This window comes from Clytia hemisphaerica, unplaced genomic scaffold, assembly GCF_902728285.1.
Source record: "Clytia hemisphaerica strain Z4C2 unplaced genomic scaffold, Clytia hemisphaerica genome assembly, whole genome shotgun sequence".
Taxonomy (NCBI): Eukaryota; Metazoa; Cnidaria; class Hydrozoa; order Leptothecata; family Clytiidae; genus Clytia; species Clytia hemisphaerica.
Window position 1 is genome coordinate 17167 of NW_027103949.1, and position 20015 is coordinate 37181.

The 20015-nt window shown below is 34.2% G+C and overlaps 1 protein-coding gene across 1 annotated transcript; it reads left to right on the forward strand.

Moving 5' to 3' along the window:
- The first annotated feature begins 200 nt into the window (after positions 1 to 200).
- On the forward strand, positions 201 to 18449 carry LOC136810021 (zinc finger protein 330-like). Its single transcript, XM_067066588.1, has 9 exons — positions 201 to 382; positions 904 to 923; positions 2335 to 2405; positions 2789 to 2868; positions 3638 to 3764; positions 13604 to 13708; positions 14173 to 14219; positions 15138 to 15255; positions 18094 to 18449. The coding sequence occupies exons 1-9, from the start codon at positions 263 to 265 to the stop codon at positions 18339 to 18341; spliced, it is 936 nt and encodes a 311-aa protein (XP_066922689.1). The 5' UTR covers positions 201 to 262; the 3' UTR covers positions 18342 to 18449.
- The last annotated feature ends 1566 nt before the right edge of the window (positions 18450 to 20015 follow it).

Consider the following 20015-nt stretch of genomic DNA (forward strand, 5'->3'; position numbering starts at 1 on the left):
ACATAAAAATCAAGCATCAGTTTGTAAAGTTTTGGGCAAAAAGGGGTACCCAATAAGTAGCCCAATTGGGGCCTCTACATTCTGGGAACACCCAATAAACCCAATAACTGATAATAACCATTATTAAACACAATACCCCAAAAGCACAGAATTGTAGATATGAAAATTTTACGATGAAAAAATAGCTGTTTCAAGGAGGTCTAAGCATTCAGCAAAATCTGCATGATTTTTTAGTGATTAGAACATAACTTTGAATCTCAAGATGCCTAAGAAGAAAACAGGTGCACGTAAGAAGGCTGAAAAACAAAAGCAAAGACAAAAAGATATTCAATCAGGCAGTAAAACTATTTCAATTACAAAGTATCCATGTAATTTTATCATGGTAAGATTTTTTTGATATCAAATTTAATTTTCAACTTATTTTTCATTAATGAGTGTTCTGTTATGTCATGTCATTGTAAACAAGCACATATATGTTCTTCTATCATTACATATGATTAAAACTTTTAAATCTGTCATGTCTTTGGAGAAGAGAATAATTGGAAGGTTGGAATCACTCATTGAATTTATGCTATTCTTTTCCTTAAGAGCTTAAGAGCCAGAGAGGTTTTCAATTTCTGGTTCCTACCTTCCTTTTACTCTATCTCAAAATAAGGGCGACAAAGATAGAAGAGGACTGCTGATAGTCATTTCTGTAACTTTAACTCTTTCTTGTAGCTTGGGAATTATCAAGGTTGAGCAAAAATTTAAGACAGTGCTATTTACTGATGAAATAAGATAACAAATATATTAAGATAATTCTGAAACAGCTGGTACACAGAATTTACAATAAAATCATACTGGTTAACATGCTAATAGAGGCTTCAGGCTCATACATACAATGATCTTTATTTTCTTTTTTAGGAATGTGACAAGTGTGGAAGGTATGTATGGTAGCAATTATGATATTTCATCAATGGAAAGACTGGTTGCAACATATTACAATTGAGGATTATCTAAATCTTGCTTTTGAAATGTTATGAAATTTCCACTCTGGTTTATTAGATAACTTGATAATCCACAACCAATTAAAGTCTATTTCAAATTAGCTGGCAGTGTTTTTTTCAAACCTCAATAACTTTTGATAGAATTTAAATTAAGTAGCGGTTCTTGTTGAAAAGATAATTTGGAGTGGAACTTTATCAAAAATTTAAAACATTTAAAAAATGGAAAAATGAAGGTAAAAAATTAGCCTGGGAATCCAAGTGTTAAACTTTGTTCAAGTCTAGTTTATGATTTTTTTGCTGCTTGTTTAACGCTTGGCGCAGGTAACTCGCCTGCAAGGAGATTTTTCCCTGCAATGCAGGTTCGGCCTGATTGGCCACCTTTCGGCGTATTACTTAGCAGTACTTTTGCGCGCATTTTGATAATTTCAATGCGCACGCATAATTTATGGAAAAAGCTGACTTTGCAGAAAAAAGGAAAACAAATGAAAATGAAAACATAGATTCATTTCGAAACAAAATGGCTGTTGGCTGGAAGTCTAAAGACATGTGGCTGATGTTTTGATGTGGTTTTTTTTAGTATAGTTTTGAAAGTCTTTTAGAGCTTGTGGAGGAGTTTTTATGGTAAGTTGATTATGTGTGTTTGCCTGTGTTTCCAAAGTTCAGAAAGTCTGTCAACAAGGGTTCACACACAGACTGTTTATAACATTTTCTGTGTCAGACTAATCTACCTGCACCAAGCTTTATAATCTTAAAACTTTGTGAGGTGAGGTATTTGTTGTTTTTTCTAAGATTATGAGCTTGGATTCCCAGGCTAGTGAAATATGAAGAAGAAGAAAATCAACTTCTTCAATAATTATGCTATAATTATCTTCTCACACGAGTGATTCTTTGATCTTAGAACATCGTTAATGTGAAAAAACTTTTCAAAGAAATTTATTCCATTGAAAGATATATTCCAAAATTTATCAATGATTGGCTTCAGAAATCATCAAAACACAACAAAAAAGAGCCCTTTTTTAAGTCAACCAGGGCAAAATTTTAAGCTGTATTTTTTGATTGAATGAATATTTTTAAAACTTTTTGCGCATTTTTGACATTCTAAGATTGAAGAGTTTCTGGTACAAAAATGAAGATCTTAGCATTATTCTACAAGAAGTTGATTTTCTTCTTCTTTATTTTTCATCTTCGTTATTCCATTTTTAATTTTTTTTTCTCTTTTGATCATATTCCACTCCGAATTATCTTTTTAACGAGCACAAAACCGCTACTTAATTCAAGTTTTATCAAAAGTTATTGAGGTTGTGTAATTTGAAATAGACTTTATATTTGATCACTTTTGATTTTATAGAATGCAAAAGAACAGAGCTTACTGCTATTTTTGTTACTACATCCAAAAACTTCCTGTCTGTGGGCAATGTGGTACGTGTTATTGTCAAAAAGTATTCAGTCTGACATGAATGTATCCTTTTTCTATACAGCATAATAACCAGTTCAAGTAAAACTTTCTTTATAGTTAGATTTTGAAATTATAAAATTGGATTGAATTTAAGGACATTGTCTCTCTAAGTATAATAAGAAGTTTTTCACATCCCCAAATGAATGTACAGAAAACATTTAGTTCTACTTTGAAGCTCAAGATAAGTTCAGATTTTGGTGATATCTAGATTGTTTTTAATTTTCTTTGAGATCTTGTTTGTTTGTTTCCTCTACTGAAAGTTACTTCATATATTAGAAAGCATTTTTTTAATAATCTAATAATTTTAATTCCTAGATTTTTAATTAGATATTTTTGTTTTTAATAGGAAAACAGAAATGTATGATGAAGTCTGGAGATTGTGTTGTTAAACACGCTGGAGTACATACTACTGGCATGCAAATGGTGGTATGTATCACAGTAAAATTTCACAATGTGCTTTGGCGATTTCATTGATTCCGCTGTCATCCATGAAATTTATTTAGATGGAAAGTCGGATAAGGCTTTCTCACACAAAAATGCAAAATTTTCTTTAAGTCAGTGGATAAATTATGGCGGATTTGGCAAATTTTGGCAAAACATCAGCAAATTTAAACCCCACCTCAATTTAGCAGGGGATAATTTTATATTATGCATTTTTTATTATGCATTTTTTAGAAAAATACCATCTATGTAATTTTTAGTTTACCAGAGCCTAAAGCCTTCCCATCTGCCAAATTAAGTCTGCGCTAAATTTTAGAAAACTGATCATTCAACAAATTAAATCCCCATCAATAAAAATCTCATTTTGGCCAATTGCCTAATTTAAATCCACACCAAGATTAATCCACTAGTATAACAAAATTTGAACGCAACCTTTCTATTAAAAATGAAGAAAAACGAATGTTTTTTCCTGAGGTTCCAGTGGCTACGTTTGAATTTGAATTTTTTTTGTCTACATTTCTGCTCTCCTGCTATGGAAATTTGACCTTTACCAGGCTGTCTTTGTAATTTTATGTTTCTTGCCAACACTGCATAGCTCAACACTCCTTGATTTACAGCATAAAATAGCCTCGTTGTTTTGGAAAGTTAATTCAAATTCATCCAGTGGAAATTTCTTACTAAAAGTGTTAAAAAAGGAATTAAAGAAAAAGAATTTTTCACTCCAAAATAACCTCACCGTTTCTTTTCTGTTTAGGGAGCTATCTGTGATTTTTGTGAAGCTTGGATATGTCATGGACGGAAATGTCTTCAGTCGCACGCATGCGTGTGCCCGCTGACTGATGCAATTTGTTTAGAATGCGATAGAGGCGTGGAAGGCCAAGGTATGATAAATTCTTTCCGTCTCTAAGACGGGGGCCAATTATATTTTAAACTTTTTCCAGTCACTATTTTCATAACATACATAAATCCATTTGTTCAACTAATACAGATCCACAAAACCTGGAAACAACACTCAAAGGTTTTCCCTCATCACTACCATAAAACTATGACCATTGTTTTGACATTCTATGAAACCAATAATTATCACATAATACATTAAACACACATACTTGTTGTCATTGAACAAGTAATTTTGGTAAAGTTTAGAGCAAGAATCAATATTTTCGCCACGTCTCTGCTCGTGTAGATCTTTCTCCATAATGTTTAAAAATCGTCAGCTGAAAATAAGAAAGAAAAATGCAAAGAATGCCCTGAATATGTGTTTTTCTTTGCCGTTGTACTAAATGATACTTTAGACTAGATGTGAGCTCGAAAATCATTAACTGTCCAAACAACAAAAAAAACTCGGATGATTCGTCTATGTTTTGATCATTCAATGATAAATTATTTTCAAAGTCACACTTTTTTACAGCAACAGCGAATGGAAATTAGGTTTTGAACAGCGAATGGAGATTAGGTTTTAAACTTTTAGGGCTCTTTGTTTGTGAGCCCAGCAAAGAATACTCAAAACAAAAACAAAAACAACGAAGCTTCTGTGTTTGAATTGTTTAAAAACCTTTGGCGGGATCAAACTTATATAAAAAATACTTAGTTGTTCGGCCTCTCTTTTACCTTTTTTATACTTTATTAACTTACCTGGATATAAGTAGTCGAAAGATACATTTATTCTGTCTTCATCCCCTGGCCTTACCATCGTTAAAGACAACCAGTCGTTGCCACCTATGTCATAGAATAATACTTCCATGTAGTACATTCGATCTTTCACCAAATGCATAATCCCGCTATATTTCCTGAAAATTTAATAAGTAAAACCAGTAGGCCTCAGGATCAAAAACAGTAGCGTGGTGGGTCGACCAAAATTGGGGCAAACTGGGGAGGGAATTTTCTAAAGTTAAGATTTAGCCCCCCCCCTTTTTTAAATTAAAATATGTTTGTAAAAGCATGGATTTATAGAGACTTATAGAGACTCTGAATATACAAATTGCTGATTTTTACCAATTTCTTACGTTCAAGCCTTGACATTATTGTTCACCCTCCTTCAATCATTAAAAAAAAAAGATTTTTAAATTAGCTCAGAATGACTGAAGGAATCTATATCAGTCTAACTTTCCTCAACACAGAGCCTGTTACTTTATACCGCTTAGATCAGACTTCTCTTATTCGCAGAAGTTGGGGATCGAACCTACAACTCTTATAGTCACGAGGCAAATTTTCTACCGACTGAGCTACCAAGCCAAGAAAATCAATCACTCAATATTTAAAACCTGGACTATTCCTATTCTTACGTTTTGTAAACAGATGTATAACGACTTAAGGATGTAACAAGCTGAGTGTTGTCCGAGCTTTCACCGATAAATAACAATGCCCAGTCATCGCCTGTAACGTAAGATGAAGTTCATCAAACAGGTCATTTACTAGTAATGCTTATGCATGCTTATCAGCCATGTTACGATTTTTAAATGTCTAGGGGCTTATTAATTGGGAATTCATAATCTTAGTTTCATTAGAAAAGAGTCTAAAATCAAACTATTCATTTTGTGTAATATTTTTTTGTGACAAATGCGAACTTTTGACCGATTTGGTGTTTTCAATTCTGGAAAATAATCTCATGGTGGATTTATGATCCCCTCATTGTATAAATATTGTTATAGCTCATGCTAAATAAATGGTAGATCATAAACCATAAGAGAAAAAGATTTATAGATGAAGAAAAGTTTTAAAGATTGAAACTTCCTAATGTTAAGAGGAAGGGTTAACTTAAATTTTGATGGGTAATTTATCAAATTTGGTCCATTAGATAAAAAATTGTACTTATAAAAAAGCATTTCATTTTCTGAGATTGATCAAAAACTTTAAAAATTGACCCATTAAATTTGATAGGGACATGGTGACACAGAGCATGAATTTCATTATTTAAGTTATGATAAAACCAATAAAGGCACGTTATTTTTTCTTATTTGGTGCCCCTTTAAAGACCACCACTTACCCTTGAACCAAAATGTATGATTTCCGGTGACATCAGGAGAGAAAAAAGCGGTCATTCGAACAAAGTAAAGATCTTCTCCGATGCTAGGGTACAAACAAAAATCAAAAAGACGAGTCGTGTTTATTGGGTCATTGTTCATCATGTGAGCTCGAACCGTTGATTCAAATGTGCTGAAATCATTTATACTTGTCAGCAATGACCAGCGTTCATACCGGACAGGCATAACACCTGAAATGAAAGTGAATCAAAGATAAAAGATATTAACGTTAATGACAGATCCCCCAAAATTTATTCTTGGCAAATAATTTACTTATTTGCTCATTCACCAAATTCATGAATTTCATTCACTTTTTGATCTCATGCAGATTCTCTTGAATACACCCTTATTCCACCTTTTCCTCCACGTTCACCAAAGGACGATATAATGAGCTTACCTTCACTTAAAATGAATCGACCTTCACTTTTTGAAATATCTTTACTTTCTGAAATGTTTAGAGGTACATCGTGACCCAATTGGTTCCCATCCGGGAATGCAGCTTGATATCGAAAACTCAGGTATCCAACTACGATAAAAAAAACAAGAAATTTGTTTCTGTTTCCTTCCACCCAACCTATATATCGGCTCAACGGTTGTGCACCCTCGTCTCACTAATTTCCACAGTGGGGATGAAAATGAGGATATGAAATTGTATTGTTTCCAGGTCAAAAAATCCAGTGGGGATGGTTTGGGAGTTAAAATTTTTCCTTTGAATCTCAAATGGGTCAAATTTCAAAGTCAATTTTCTAGTCGGGCTGAAATTGTAGGGTATTTTACCCACTGGTGACGAAATTTTAGCCAAACTTTCCAGTGAGTAAGGATATCTGTTACGCAAGGATGTTATGTGAGAGTTTTTATCAAGATGAAAAACGTCAAAATGGGCCAAAAGTGAGAATAGGATTCGTTTAAGATACGTGTAAGCTATTGGAGTAAGCCCTCTTCGAAAAAATTAGTCATCTTTTCAAATGTAAAGCTGTTTTTACCAAACCAAACACTCCTCTACTTTTAGAACACAAAATCAATCTGATTTGTTTTACTGTGATTCCAATCATTTGCTAATTAGTGCTAATCTAGAACCGTTGGAAGAACTTTCACATTATAAGGTGTCTAAATTGCTGAAAAACGCAATTATCATCTCATCAAGATGACAAGTTTTTCCATATACTAACTTCAGAATTATTTGAGGTTGGTGCTCCCTGCTACCCAAAGGAATAATGAGAAAAATTCGACTTCTCTGTTTTTCGTACACAGACTTACTTGTAGTGATCCTCCATCTGTCAAAGAGACTGTCTTGAACAAAGTATGAAACGTTTCTTGCGCTCACTCCGACTACCGTACCAATCATCAAAGCCAAACCGGAACAATGATGTAAAATGATACCGGTCGACCGGTCAAAATCGAAGAGAGATTTAATGCCTTTACAATGATTATCATTTATGTTTTTATAATGTATACGATACTCATCTCTGCCCGGTTGGATGCACGCGTCCGGTACATCCCCGATGGTCAGGCAGTATTGTTGTGTGTAATCCAAAATCCTTGTGAGTCGGGTACGTCCGGTGTCAAAATGTAACCAATCGGTTTTATGTGTGTAATTTTTTCCATCGCTGATATCATAATCAACCAATTGACAAATGTTTAAGTCTGGGTTGAAGTTGACTGACACGCAAGGTGGTTTAGCCACACATCTATCTAAACATATCTCCACAGAATCTGATCTAAAACTCCATAAATGGTCTTTTGATGGACTCCATTGACATGTCTTAAGACGAACTGAGCAAAACTCTGGTTTGTGTCTCGAAATATATTATGTTGAGTAGGCGAAAAGTGCTTTGCAGGTCAAACAAAAGTAAATTTTGATGTCAGTGGCGCTCATTCTTCGACTCTTACTTTATGTATTCAGAAACAAAAATTACTGATGATCACATATAACATGAAAAAGTCTACGCAAAAAAAAACATTCCAAAAGGGGAAAAGCTCATAGCAAACTTGTTTACCATTTGGAAGGATTGTCGTACGGCAAGACGGTGATAGCAATAGTGTAACTGTAGCAAAATAGCCGATACTTTTCTTTTGATTGAGGTCTTTCCGATTTTCAAATGACGAGATACGTGTGAAATGAAATCATTGACATCTTGAGATATTTTCTTGACCACCATCTCTTCTCAAGAACTATCCGGTCTGTTACCTATTATTCATACCCTGCTTTTTAATCACTTTTTACTTTTTCTCCGACATTATGTCTATATAAATTATTTACATATCAAAACTTATAACAAGAGACTATGAGTTATGAGGTACTTACTGAAACCTATAAAACCTATAAATGCCACTAATAGTTTCCTCCTGGGTCAGTTCCCCCCAGAAATTGTAGACTGCCCGTTTGTCAGATTCCCCCTCCTGAAAAACCCTTTTCCCACCCCACCCTTTCACGACCTGGATCCGGGCAATTTATTGTTATGCACCTTTTGACATTTGCATTTCATACAAGAGAAAAAGTTAAATTGCTAATTATCCAAGAAAGAGAACATCTGTCACGTGATTTGAGGAAGAAAAAACATGCATATGTAAAAAAACTAAAAAGGGGACAGAGGACTTTCTGTTAAAAAGTTGAAAAGTTCTCCCCCCAACAGAAAAAATTTGTTGCATCTTTTTGAAATCCCGCCTGGATTTCCATTTTTCATGTTGCCATTTTTTTTGTTGCCATTGTCATTTTGGAAATTTTTTTGAAAAAAATCCCCCCCCCCCAGCAGAAAGGGGGGGAATAGGCCACTATCTTAGCAGAGCGCATCCAATATAAAACTTACAGCGTAGTACTTTAATGGGATAAACTTTCGCGGGGACTAAATTTCGCGGATTTGGGTGGCATCCGCGAAAATCCGCGAAATTAAGTCCCAATGGAAATTTGGAAAGGCCTCATCCGCGAAAAAAAACATATCAAATAAATACTTTTTGAATGGTTACTTACATAAAAGAGGCGCAAATAATGTGTATTTCAACAATAAAAAATTTGTGAATTTCGCGATAGGCCCAACCGCGAAATTTAATCCCCGCGAAAGTTTAGTACGGCAATCCCCGTAATCGGGGCTTACAACTGTTTTACTAGGCTCCAGGGAGTGTTGTTGTTAACTTGTTAGAAGTTGAAACAAACAAAGATCTTTTGCCTCGTTGCCTTTTTGTTAATCTTTTTCAGGCACTCAAGTTTTAATCTTTTGCAGAAATTATGTGTTTTTGAGTTTTTCATGAGATAAGAGTTGTGTGGGTGGAAAAATACTCGGGGGAAGCTCTGTAAAAAAAGGTTATTTTCGTACATGTTTACTACCCCGTAATTTGAACTTTAAATTTCATCACGAACAAAATTTAGTTTCAATAATCAAATCAACACTTTTTCTCCTTCTCCTCTTTCGAGAACTCTAGAATAACAAAATTTGTACTTTAGTTATAACAGACACCTTTCCATACGATTTTCTTTTTATAAGAACCAGTAAACTTTTGTTTAAAGCTCAACTGTTGGTATCTCTTACGCGATTTTTATATGCTTACTCTTAGGTTCCAAATAAACGGGCCCCCCCCGCTTGTTAATTTTTCGAAAATTTTCCAACCCCCCGGACCTTATTAGGACCCCCCCCCCCGTTTATTAATCTCGAAGAATATTTTCAGCTGTCAAAGAGAAGGTCCCTTATTTTGCTCTAAATAGCGTGATTTGAGCCTATTTTTACCTTATTTTTGGGTTTCAGAAGTACAATTTCCAACCCCCCGGCATTAAGTCCCCCCGGTTAGTAAAATCTAGAAAATTTTCAACCCCCCCGTTTATTCGAGCCCCCCCGTTTATTTGGAACCTAAGAGTACTTTGTTTAATTAGTTTTAAGGTTTTGTTTTTAAATAAAAGTGATATCGTTTGCTTACTCATCAATTTTAATTTAAGAGAGCAGAAACTTTCGTGAGGTTTCAATCCTTTTCAATCAATTCAAACAATTTTTTCAATCTTTTCAAGACTTGTATAACAATCATAACGTGAAATCAATGATTGATCGCTATTTCACTGGGCCTTGATACCGCTTCGGTTTGTTGTTTTGTTTTTTGTTATTAGCTTGAAATGCTTGAATCGCTCATTGGTTCAACTTGTACTCTTTGGTTTTGGCAACAACATATCTTGAGAAGTCTCTTTCTAAATTTCTCAACCCGTAACACGTAAATGATTGGGTTGGCACATGTTGGTTTCAATCCTGATATTAAAGCTAATAAAGCAAATGAACCCATCGTCCTTTGATCAGGTTGTTCGATTGTTGTTATGGCAATCACACTAACGCTGATGGTGGTTACTATGAAAACAAAATGAATCGATAATAGGGTGGATACATTCTTGATTAACCTTCGTTCACGAATCTTGTTTTGTGTGATGTCAGAGGTTCGTTCATGGTCGGTAGATGCTGATTCTCCAGTTGCGTTTGCCCCTGGTCGAAAGGAAGCAACTAGATTAGTAGACCTTCTTTGTTGACGATAGATTATAGCATAACATACGATCAAGACTACAAGCGTTCCCGTGACGTGTGAGATCATCAACATACCAAAAAGCACAGGAAGAAAAAATGAAGTTGAAAGGATGATTCCTTCGACGACCCAACACATCAAAATTCCTTTCACATTTTCTTGTTCTCCATCCAAGGTCCAGTTTGTGAGGTGAGTAATCTTGATGAGGCGTTCCAGTGAAAGCAAATTTAAATTCACTAGGGACATGGAGAACAAGAGACAATATATGTATCGAAAAAGAGGTATAAGATGGTGCGGTCTTTCTAATGCGTAAATAATCCCTACTATAGGCTGAGCTATTAAACTGAAAAGAAGATCAGAAATAGTGAGGGATAGAATGAAAGTATTAGCAGCCTCGAAGTCTGTAAACGATGCAGTTTCTTTGTACAAACAATATATGGCCATTAAGTTTGTCGTGCCTCCAATAAGTGATAATGTGAAGTGACCCAAAACAAATATAGTAACAGTCATCTTTCTTCTTATTCAAGTTCTCTACACCTTGTTTTACCGTAGTTTATCTTTCTTGAACACTTCTTGCGTACCTTATGAGTGAACAATCTGGTCGGATGTCTTTCCTTTAGTATGGATATTCATGTTTTAATAGCATAATAGGAACAATACATTTAAGGTATGAAGAGTTTATTTGCTTTCCCCTTTCTCCCCTTCGCTATTCCTCTTTGGAATGAATTTACATTAGTGAGTGAGAGTGTTAAATTGAAATACACATAGCTTCTATCCGGAATCTATGAACCACGCAAGCTTTTGAATCATTTTTTTTTTCTTCACCCCTATAGAAGGTTTCCAAGTTGACTAAGTTACGTAACTACCGCCAATATGGAAGCAAATGAGTCGTCTCTACGAAATCGAATGTTTGCTTAAATAAGAATTTTTCCAAAATCTCTGAAGAAGGACAGTAGGTACCTTAAAGGAAGAAATTTTGGCCGAATTAAGTTCCCGCCAAAATTAAACTTTTTGAAAATATGATCTCTTTTAAGGTGTTTTTGCGTTGTTTTTTTTTGCAAATTTTTCAGCAAACGCCAAATTAAATTCCCGCCAAAATTTCTTCCTTTAAGGTAGAGAAAATTTAAACACCATTTTTTACGTATTCGTACCAGCAATAACATGGTTTGGAGGTCTGTTACCAGCTTTTCTAAGGATTGGCTCATTAGTTTTTTCTGATTTTTTGCACAATGATGCAAAATGGCAATGCCCAGAACGTGACGGAGCCTGATTTTTGAGAAAAAATTTATTGGGCAAATTTGGGCCAAAAACTACCTAAAAATAGGGTTTTTTGGACTTTTTGCAAAATCCTGTCATTACTTTTTTCTGATTTTTTGTACAAAGATGGAGGGCAAGAGACTCTAAAGACTGGCTGAAGTGTTTTTTCCCGGAAAATTCTTATTCGCCTTAAAAAACGGATTTTCGTATTTTGGGGAAATTCCCTTTAACCAAATAAGAAAATATAGCTTTTCTCAATGTTGACCTATATTTTTTTCTGATTTTTTTGCACAATGATGCAAAATGGCAATGCCCAAAATGTGACGGAGCCAGATTTTTAAGGAAAATTATTTTGGGCAAATTTGGGCCAAAAACAGCTTAAAAGGTTTTTTGAGCCTGAATGGTTTAAGTGATTTTCGTATTTGGGAAATTCCTTTTTACCGTTTTACATTATTCAGCACACAAGCTTTATTTTTCCATTCTGAATTTTTGTACAATTATTGTCACTTTTTTCTTATTTTCATCTGATGTTAATCATTAGGTAGGTCCATTCAGCATGTTGCTTGTTTTTTTGTTGTTTTTTTCGAAACTTATAAAAACATTCGAAACTATGAAAAACATTTGATTGACACTCTTATCTAGATTTGCTTAAAAGTTTTGTGCGATATTTTGTTAACCAATCAAAATGCTCTGAAGATATCGTACGATACTTTTCAACCAATAGAAATTCTTGTTTACATCAGGGCGATTACAAAAAAGCGGGGTTATTACGGATTTTTCGCCCGCTAAATGTAATCAACCATATAATTATGCCAAGAAGAGAACTTAATTTTGATTGATATTTTTAACCCTTGGATCTTCTTGAGGGGCCTATGAGGACCTGACCTGAAGAGGTCTTAGTCGACCAAATAAGACAAATGACCCCATTTTGGGGATCTACTCTTCCAGCTTCAGTTTTTGTCAATAAGGAACTGCGAAAATTGATTTCCAGGTGTCTCTAGGCAAAAATGATCTAACCCTGTTCAATGCTGCACATATGCTTACATATGAATGCTATGCATAGAATAGTCTCAAGGGACCACATGTAATGAGAAAATAAAGTAAAAATCCAAATATACTACTAGTAAAGGTTGAAGCAAAAAAGACCATGTCGTCACCAATTTTTTATAGACTGGATGGCGCGATTAAGTGACTCGGTAGTATAGGTAATATGCTTTTGCTTAGACGGACTGTAAAACAGTCCGCCAGATTTTCGTTGTTTTTGCCAGGTAAAAATGGAATGAAGCAATGTTTTTATTTGAAAATAAGGGATTCAAAATCTGTTATTGATGTTTGTTTCTCATTCTTGATTATATTTTTCAACTTTAAGTAGCTTTTTTGTTATTTGGATTTTAATTTTTTTTCTTTCAAAATGGCAACCTTGTCAAATGCTCCTAGTCTACTTCACTGGATTCAGCGTCATCAAAAATTATTAGGAAGCAAAGTTCAGCTAGAAGTAGACTCTAGTCTAGTCGCCACCGGACTAAATAATCTAAAGAAAGCACAACACAAAAACAAAACAATATCTTCTTCTTCAATATATAAAGAAAATGAAATACCCTATCAATTCTTAACTCTATCGATTATAAAAACTTAAGCCAGCCGAGATGATCAACTTTGTCCTTCTTGGACCAAAATTTTATTGACTTTTCATGCCTGTTTGGCTTATTTTCCCGGCCAATCGGCTAGCTGGAGTTTAAATGCTTTTGCATTATTGGAAAGGTCAAGCGGAATCTTACTAGAAGAAGGGCAATCACAAATGCTTAAGCTGGGCATTCCTTGGTATAGCGATGTATGAGCGATTCATAGAGGCCGATGTGTCCGCACGGTGGCCTGCGAATTTGTAAAACTATATTATTAGTATTGTATTCGTTAGCTTATCTTTGTCATTTCGACTTTCTTTTTTTCAGGTGGTAGAATTTTTGTATGTGCATTTTGCGATAAATTCTTATGCGAGGACGATCAGTTCGAACACCAGGCCAAATGTCAAATCATAGAATCTGAAACACTGAAATGTACGTATATTTTATTATCATTTTATATTTATCAAAATTTTATTGATAACCCCTACTGCAATATTTTGGTGTGCTTTAGGCTCAAAACACACAAAAATGTAATATTAGGGAAAATTTCCTTTACGGTAAATAATATGTCTAAATTTTAATCTCTATAAAGGACGATTTTCGATTTTCGAACCTCCGTATTACCTCGCAAAAATACACACACTTTTTTATAAGGAGGGAAATTTTAAACCTTTGGTTGTTCTTCTGCGAGTTTGAAGCCTAGCTAGAAATGTTCTCAAATATTCTTAATTTCACCATTTTGTGCAACTCTCTATTAAAAATTGAGTGCTTTAGAGCCCATCAAGCCTGAAAATGTTCCTAACTTGTTCTTAAAGAAGTAGTAGTACCCCTAAAGTTGAATATTGTCTGTTTGAATTCATTTATGATTTAACAAGTTGTGTTTTTACCTCTTTTAGGTGCATCGTGTAATAAAAATGGACAGCACTCGTGCTTGAGGTGTAAAGTAAGCTATGTTCGCAGTATTTCAAATAAGTCGTTCGAGTTATTTATTTTGTCGAATTCTTTAGCTTGAAAATTGAATAAGCAGTCTTTCAAAGGCTAATGTAGCCTAAAGTCTGTCTCAAAATAATTTGCAGCTGAGACAATAATGGTCTGTAACTTTTAATAGAATTTGAATCAAGTAGCGATTTTGTGCTTGTTAAAAAGATATTTGTGAGTGGAATATTATCAAGTAAAAAATTTGGGGAAAAGCAAGAAAAATGAAAATGAAAAATGAAAAAGAAAAAAATCAACTTCTTGTAGAAATTTGGTATAATTACCATTTTCACAGGAGTGGTTCTTCAATCTTAGGTCATTATAACTGTGAAAAAAATTTAAAAATATTCATTCAATCAAAAGATATCAAACAAAGTTTATTGGTGGTTGACTCTCAATATTTCACTCACAAATATCTTTTTAACGAGCACAAAATCGTAACTTGATTCGAATTCTATCAAAAGTTACAGACCATTTTTGTCTCAACTGCAAATTATTTCGAGACAGACTTTAGTTAACTAAGCCAGTATTCACAAGGCTAGGACACCTCCCTTAAATGGAAAGTAGCGTTTTCAGTACTTTAAAGATTTTTTCATATTTACGGATTTTAAGTTTGCCTTGGAATACTGTTATCCAGTCAAACTTACTATCAGATTTATCCTAGTGACTGAATCAAACTAGCCTAGATTTCTGGGCTAAGGCTAATGATCTATCGGATCAAACGTCTTGCACTACTCCTGATACAAATAACCTAACGTCTCCTTCAGAAACACTCCATTTTTCGCCAGTAGTTGCAATTTTAAGCTAGAGTTTCAAGTTACTGGCAAAAACCGGGGTGTAGAAAACATTACGTAATGAAAATCACTAAAAATATTTCGTATTGTAGGTATGTTATTGTGATGATCATGTGTGGCGTAAAGGATTCAAATACACAAAAGGTCAACTTCCGCCCTGTCCAAAATGTGGCTTTGAAATGAAAGAAACCAAAAATCTATCAATGTCTAGTAAGTATTTTGATTTTGAATTAAGTCGTGTTAGTTCATTCAAGCCTGATCTGCAAGGGGGTATTTCGAAAGGCCAGGGCAAACCAGTCCAACATTTCATCCAACATGATTTTCCAATGTTGGATGAAATGTTGGATGGAAAAACTTGCGTTGGATGAAGCGAAAATCAAGGCCGGGGCAAACCGATCCAACATTTCATCCGACATGACTTGGAAAAAAATGGAAAATTCAAAAAATAAAGAAAAAAAGTACCACCAAACCAATCCAACACGAAAAATTACACAATTCAATGAGAGAGCTTCTTTGATCTCACCGCAAATGTTGGATGAAATGTTTGATGGCGATCAAACTAGATCCAACACCATCCAACACGGTTTTTTGGACCTACCCCGGTGGGGTGGAGGTCCTATAAATTCACCTCTGTCCGTTCGTCCGTCTGTCCGTTCGTTACCAGCTTTTCTCGAGATTGAATCATAGGAATCATTTGATTTTTGGTACAAAGGTGCAAAACAGTGGTGGCCAAAATGTGGGGGAGCCCGATTTTCGAAAAAAAATATTTTTGGGCAAATTTGGGCCAAAAAACGGCTAAAAAACGGGTTTTTGGACTTAGTGAAAAATTGGGTCATTAATTTTTTCTGATTTTTTGCATGAAAGTAGGGTACCATCATAGGTAAAAGATGGCTCAAGCAGATTTTTGCAAAAAAATTTATTTGGCTTAAAAAACGCATGTTTATCTATAAGAATCACTATTAATAAGCATACATCAATGTTCTTAGTCAAATTACTCAATTTCTTTATGAGATACCGGGTGACCCACGAAAAAGTTCAGACGTTTCCCGACGTCTTGAGGCCGAAAAAATGTCCCAAAGTGCTTGGAGTTTTGATATTTAGAAAGTAGATATCTTAACTTAAAATTTGAGCTATCACTTTTTAAATTTGACCAACTTGTTCTAGGCTTATGAGCTTTTAAAGTCAAAATTCACTTTGCGGAAAGTGTAAAAAACACGTAAAAAAGGGGTATCAAATTTGGTATTTTTAGACGTTTTTTATATACAGTTTTTGAAAAAAATCTATGAGAAGCGCCAATTTTTATAAAAACTAGTCTTGTTTTAAACAAAAACTACTTTCAAAGGTGTTTTTATTAATTATTAATGTCATAAAACTCGTTAAATAAGTCAATTTGTAAGTGATTTTCTAATTGATTGCATGAATTTAATACCTCTTTTTTACGTGTTTTTTACACTTTTCGAAAAGTGAATTTTGACTTTAAAAGCTCATAAGTAGAGAACAAGTTGGTCAAATTTAAAAAGTGATGGCTCAAATTTTAAGTTAGGATATCTACTTTCTAAATATCAAAACTCCAAGCACTTTGGGAAATTTGTTTGGCCTCAAGACGTCGGGAAACGTCTGAACTTTTTCGTGGGTCACCCGGTAGATGTTTTTTTTGCTCACGAGGGCTTACTTTTGAAGCATATGTGTGTTTAGACATGAAATTTTGGTTGCTTGGCGTGTTTTTATAGATAAACTGGCAAAGTTCAATATTTTTTTATAAGCACATTATCAATTACTTAGGTATTAGCTTTTCTCGAGATTGGCTCTTTCATTCTTTAAGACTTTTTGCACAAAGATGCATAACTAATATAAACCCTCGAATGTGACGGAGCCCAATTTTCGAAAAAAAAAATGTTTTTGGGCAAATTTCGGCCAAAAAACGGCAAAAAAACGGGTTTTTTGGACTTTGTGAAAAATTGGAATATTAATTTTTTCTGATTTTTTGCATGAAATTAGGGTACCATCATACGTAAAAGATGGCTCAAGCAGATTTTTGCAAAAAAAAATTGTTGGCTCAAAAAACGCATGTTTATCTATAAGAATCACTATTAATAAGCATACATTAATGTTCATAGTCAAATTGATCAATTTTTTTATGAGATAGATGTTTTTTTTGCTCACGAAGGCTTACTTTTGAAGCATATGTGTGTTTAGACATGAAATTTTGGTTGGTTGGCTTGTTTTTATAGAAAAACTGGCCAAATTCGATATTTTTTTATAAGCACATTATCAATTACTTAGGTATTAGCTTTTCTCGAGATTGGCTCTTTCATTCTTTATGATTTTTTGCACAAAGATGCATAACTATAAAGCCTCGAATGTGACTGAGACCGATTTTCGAAAAAAAATGTTTTTGGGCAAATTTGGGCCAAAAAACGGCTAAAAAAAGGGTTTTTTGGACATCTTGAAATATTGGATCGTTGTTTTTTTCTGATTTTTTGCATGAAAGTAGGTAAAAGATGGGTCAAGCAGATTTTTGTAAAAAAACTTCTCAGCTCAAAAAGCTGTCTATAAGAATCACTATTAATAAGCATACATCAATGTTCTTAGCCAAATTACTCAATTTTTTGATGAGATAGATGTCTTTTTATGCTCACGAAGTCTTGAATATGAAAGAATATTTCAAGAGCATGAAATTTTGGTTTCTAAACGTTTTTTTTTTATAAGAAACAAACGACTAATTTTAATAACTCGTCACTATTTGTGTTCTGAATGATGGTTTAACGTTCATGCTCACGTAGATATCAATTATATATGTGTTAAATGCATAACCAGGTAGGTCCATAAAAGTATCACTTGTTTCTTATTTTTTTGAATTTGCATTTTTTTCCAAAAATTTGAATTGACCCAAACCGGTCCAACATTTCATCCAACATCAGAAAAGAGGCAACTTGGATGAAATGTTGGATCGGTTTGCCCTGGCCTTTATCTTTCAAACTCTATGGATATCAATCCTTTATTTGAAGTCCATTTTGTTTTTTTATAGCACTGTATTTTCTCTTTCAGCCCGCCAGCACGATTATGGGCGGCAACGGGCGGACAAATACGACGACGACTATGGTGACGATTATTATTCGTACGACAATTCAGCCGCTATGTCGTTCTCGGGATTTGGTGGAGTGTCATATAACCCGGATGACGGCGACGATGATGACGAGGACTATTCTACGGAAGACGAAAGTTCGTTGGAAAACGAGAGTGAAAGTGATGAGGAAAATGAACTTGAGCAGGCAATGGGAAAACTTGAGATATGATACATTTTCTTTTTGAAAATTTTGAATTTTATTTTTTTGGATCCAGAATTTTATTTATGCAAAATTTAAAAGAATCGATACAGAAACATAATGAGAACAAAAGGCTAAGTAATTTATTTGCTCCCTTATCTAAAGACTTTTTTAAGTTGTCGAGAAAAAAAACTATCGTCGATTGAGGTAAAAGTAATCCTTTCTGGACCTACCTCGGAGGTCCTATAAATTAACCGATGTCCGTCCGTCCGTCTGTTACCGTCTTTTAGTAGGGTGAAATTTGTAAAATCGCTCGATTTTTTTATTCAAAGCACTTGTTATACATTTTTGGAAAGCTAAGTGGTAGGGGAATCAAAATAACTTGGGTGCCAATTTTTTTTCGGACACTTTGTTGTGATTTTCGGACAAATATGACGGTCTCAGGCAAAAATTATAGGGTCAAAAATTAATGAAAATTTTAGCTTGAGAAAATAGAGACTTATTGTATATTTTTGAAAAGCTCTCGAAAAATTAAGATTAGAGATATATTGCGAGTATAGGCGATTTCAGTACCTAACTCGAGATATTGAGCGTCTAAAAGCGCAAAAACTGGACACAACAGCTGTTTCTGGCTGAAAAACACTGTTTTTAAGGGTTAATATCTCGAGTTAGTAGAGAAATCACCTATACTTGCAATATATCTCTAATCTTAATTTTTTGAGAGCTTTCCAAAAATATACAACAGATCTCTATTTATATTAATTTTTGACCTTTTAATTTTTGCCTGAGACCGTCATATTTGTCCGAAAATCACACCAAAGTGTCCGAAAAAAAAATGGCACCCAAATTATTTTGATTCCCCTACCCCTTAGCTTTCCAAAAATGTATAACAAGTGCTTTGACTAAAAAAATCGAGCGACCTAAAAAAAACGAACAAATTTCCCTCTACTATTTCTCAGGATTGGCTCATTAGTCTTTTCTGATTTTTGACACAATGATGCAAAATGGCAATGCCCAAAATGTGATGGAGCCCGATTTTCGAAAAAAAAATATGCCGGAAAAACTGTTTTTTTGGCATTTTCTCGAGATTTTATCATTAGTTTTTTCTGTTTTTTTGTTCAAAGATGCGTATTAACAATGCCCAAAACATGACAGAGTCCGATTTTTTGAGGAAAATGCCGGTAATATGCCGGAAATCGCCGTTTTTCTGGATTTTCATTGGACTTTTTCCTTACAATTGGTTGTTTTTTCATTCAAAAACATTATTAATAGCAATGTCCAACATCAAGCATGTTTCAATTTTCAATAAAATTGATTTTTGAAGCCGGAACTATTTCAAAATCGCCGGAACAACCTTTTTTCGCCGGAAAGACAGTATTTCTTGAATTTCTCGATCTGTACTTTTTTTTTAATGAAATTTTGCACACTGATGCAAAATGACAATACCTAAAATGTGAGTTTAGGGAAACTGAGCATTGGTAGTTTTTTCTTATTTTTTACGTAGTGATATAGAATGGTAGTAATTAATTCCTGATGGAGCCCGATTTTCAAAAAAAAAAAATTTTTTTGGACACATTTGGGCTAAGAAGTGCCTAACATGGTTTTCTTTTTGGGAAAATTCACTTTTTATCGTCAACAGGGAAATCACGCTATAATGTTTATTCACCCCAGTATCTACGACTATAAGTCATACGACTTCAACTA

Bases quoted from the DNA above. Each gene is read 5' to 3' on its own strand.
- LOC136810021 (XM_067066588.1), top strand. From the start codon at position 263: ATGCCTAAGAAGAAAACAGGTGCACGTAAGAAGGCTGAAAAACAAAAG. The intron at 2,869-3,637 runs GTATGTATCACA...TTTTCTGTTTAG, and splicing joins CTACTGGCATGCAAATGGTG to GGAGCTATCTGTGATTTTTG. The intron at 13,709-14,172 runs GTACGTATATTT...TACCTCTTTTAG, and splicing joins AGAATCTGAAACACTGAAAT to GTGCATCGTGTAATAAAAAT.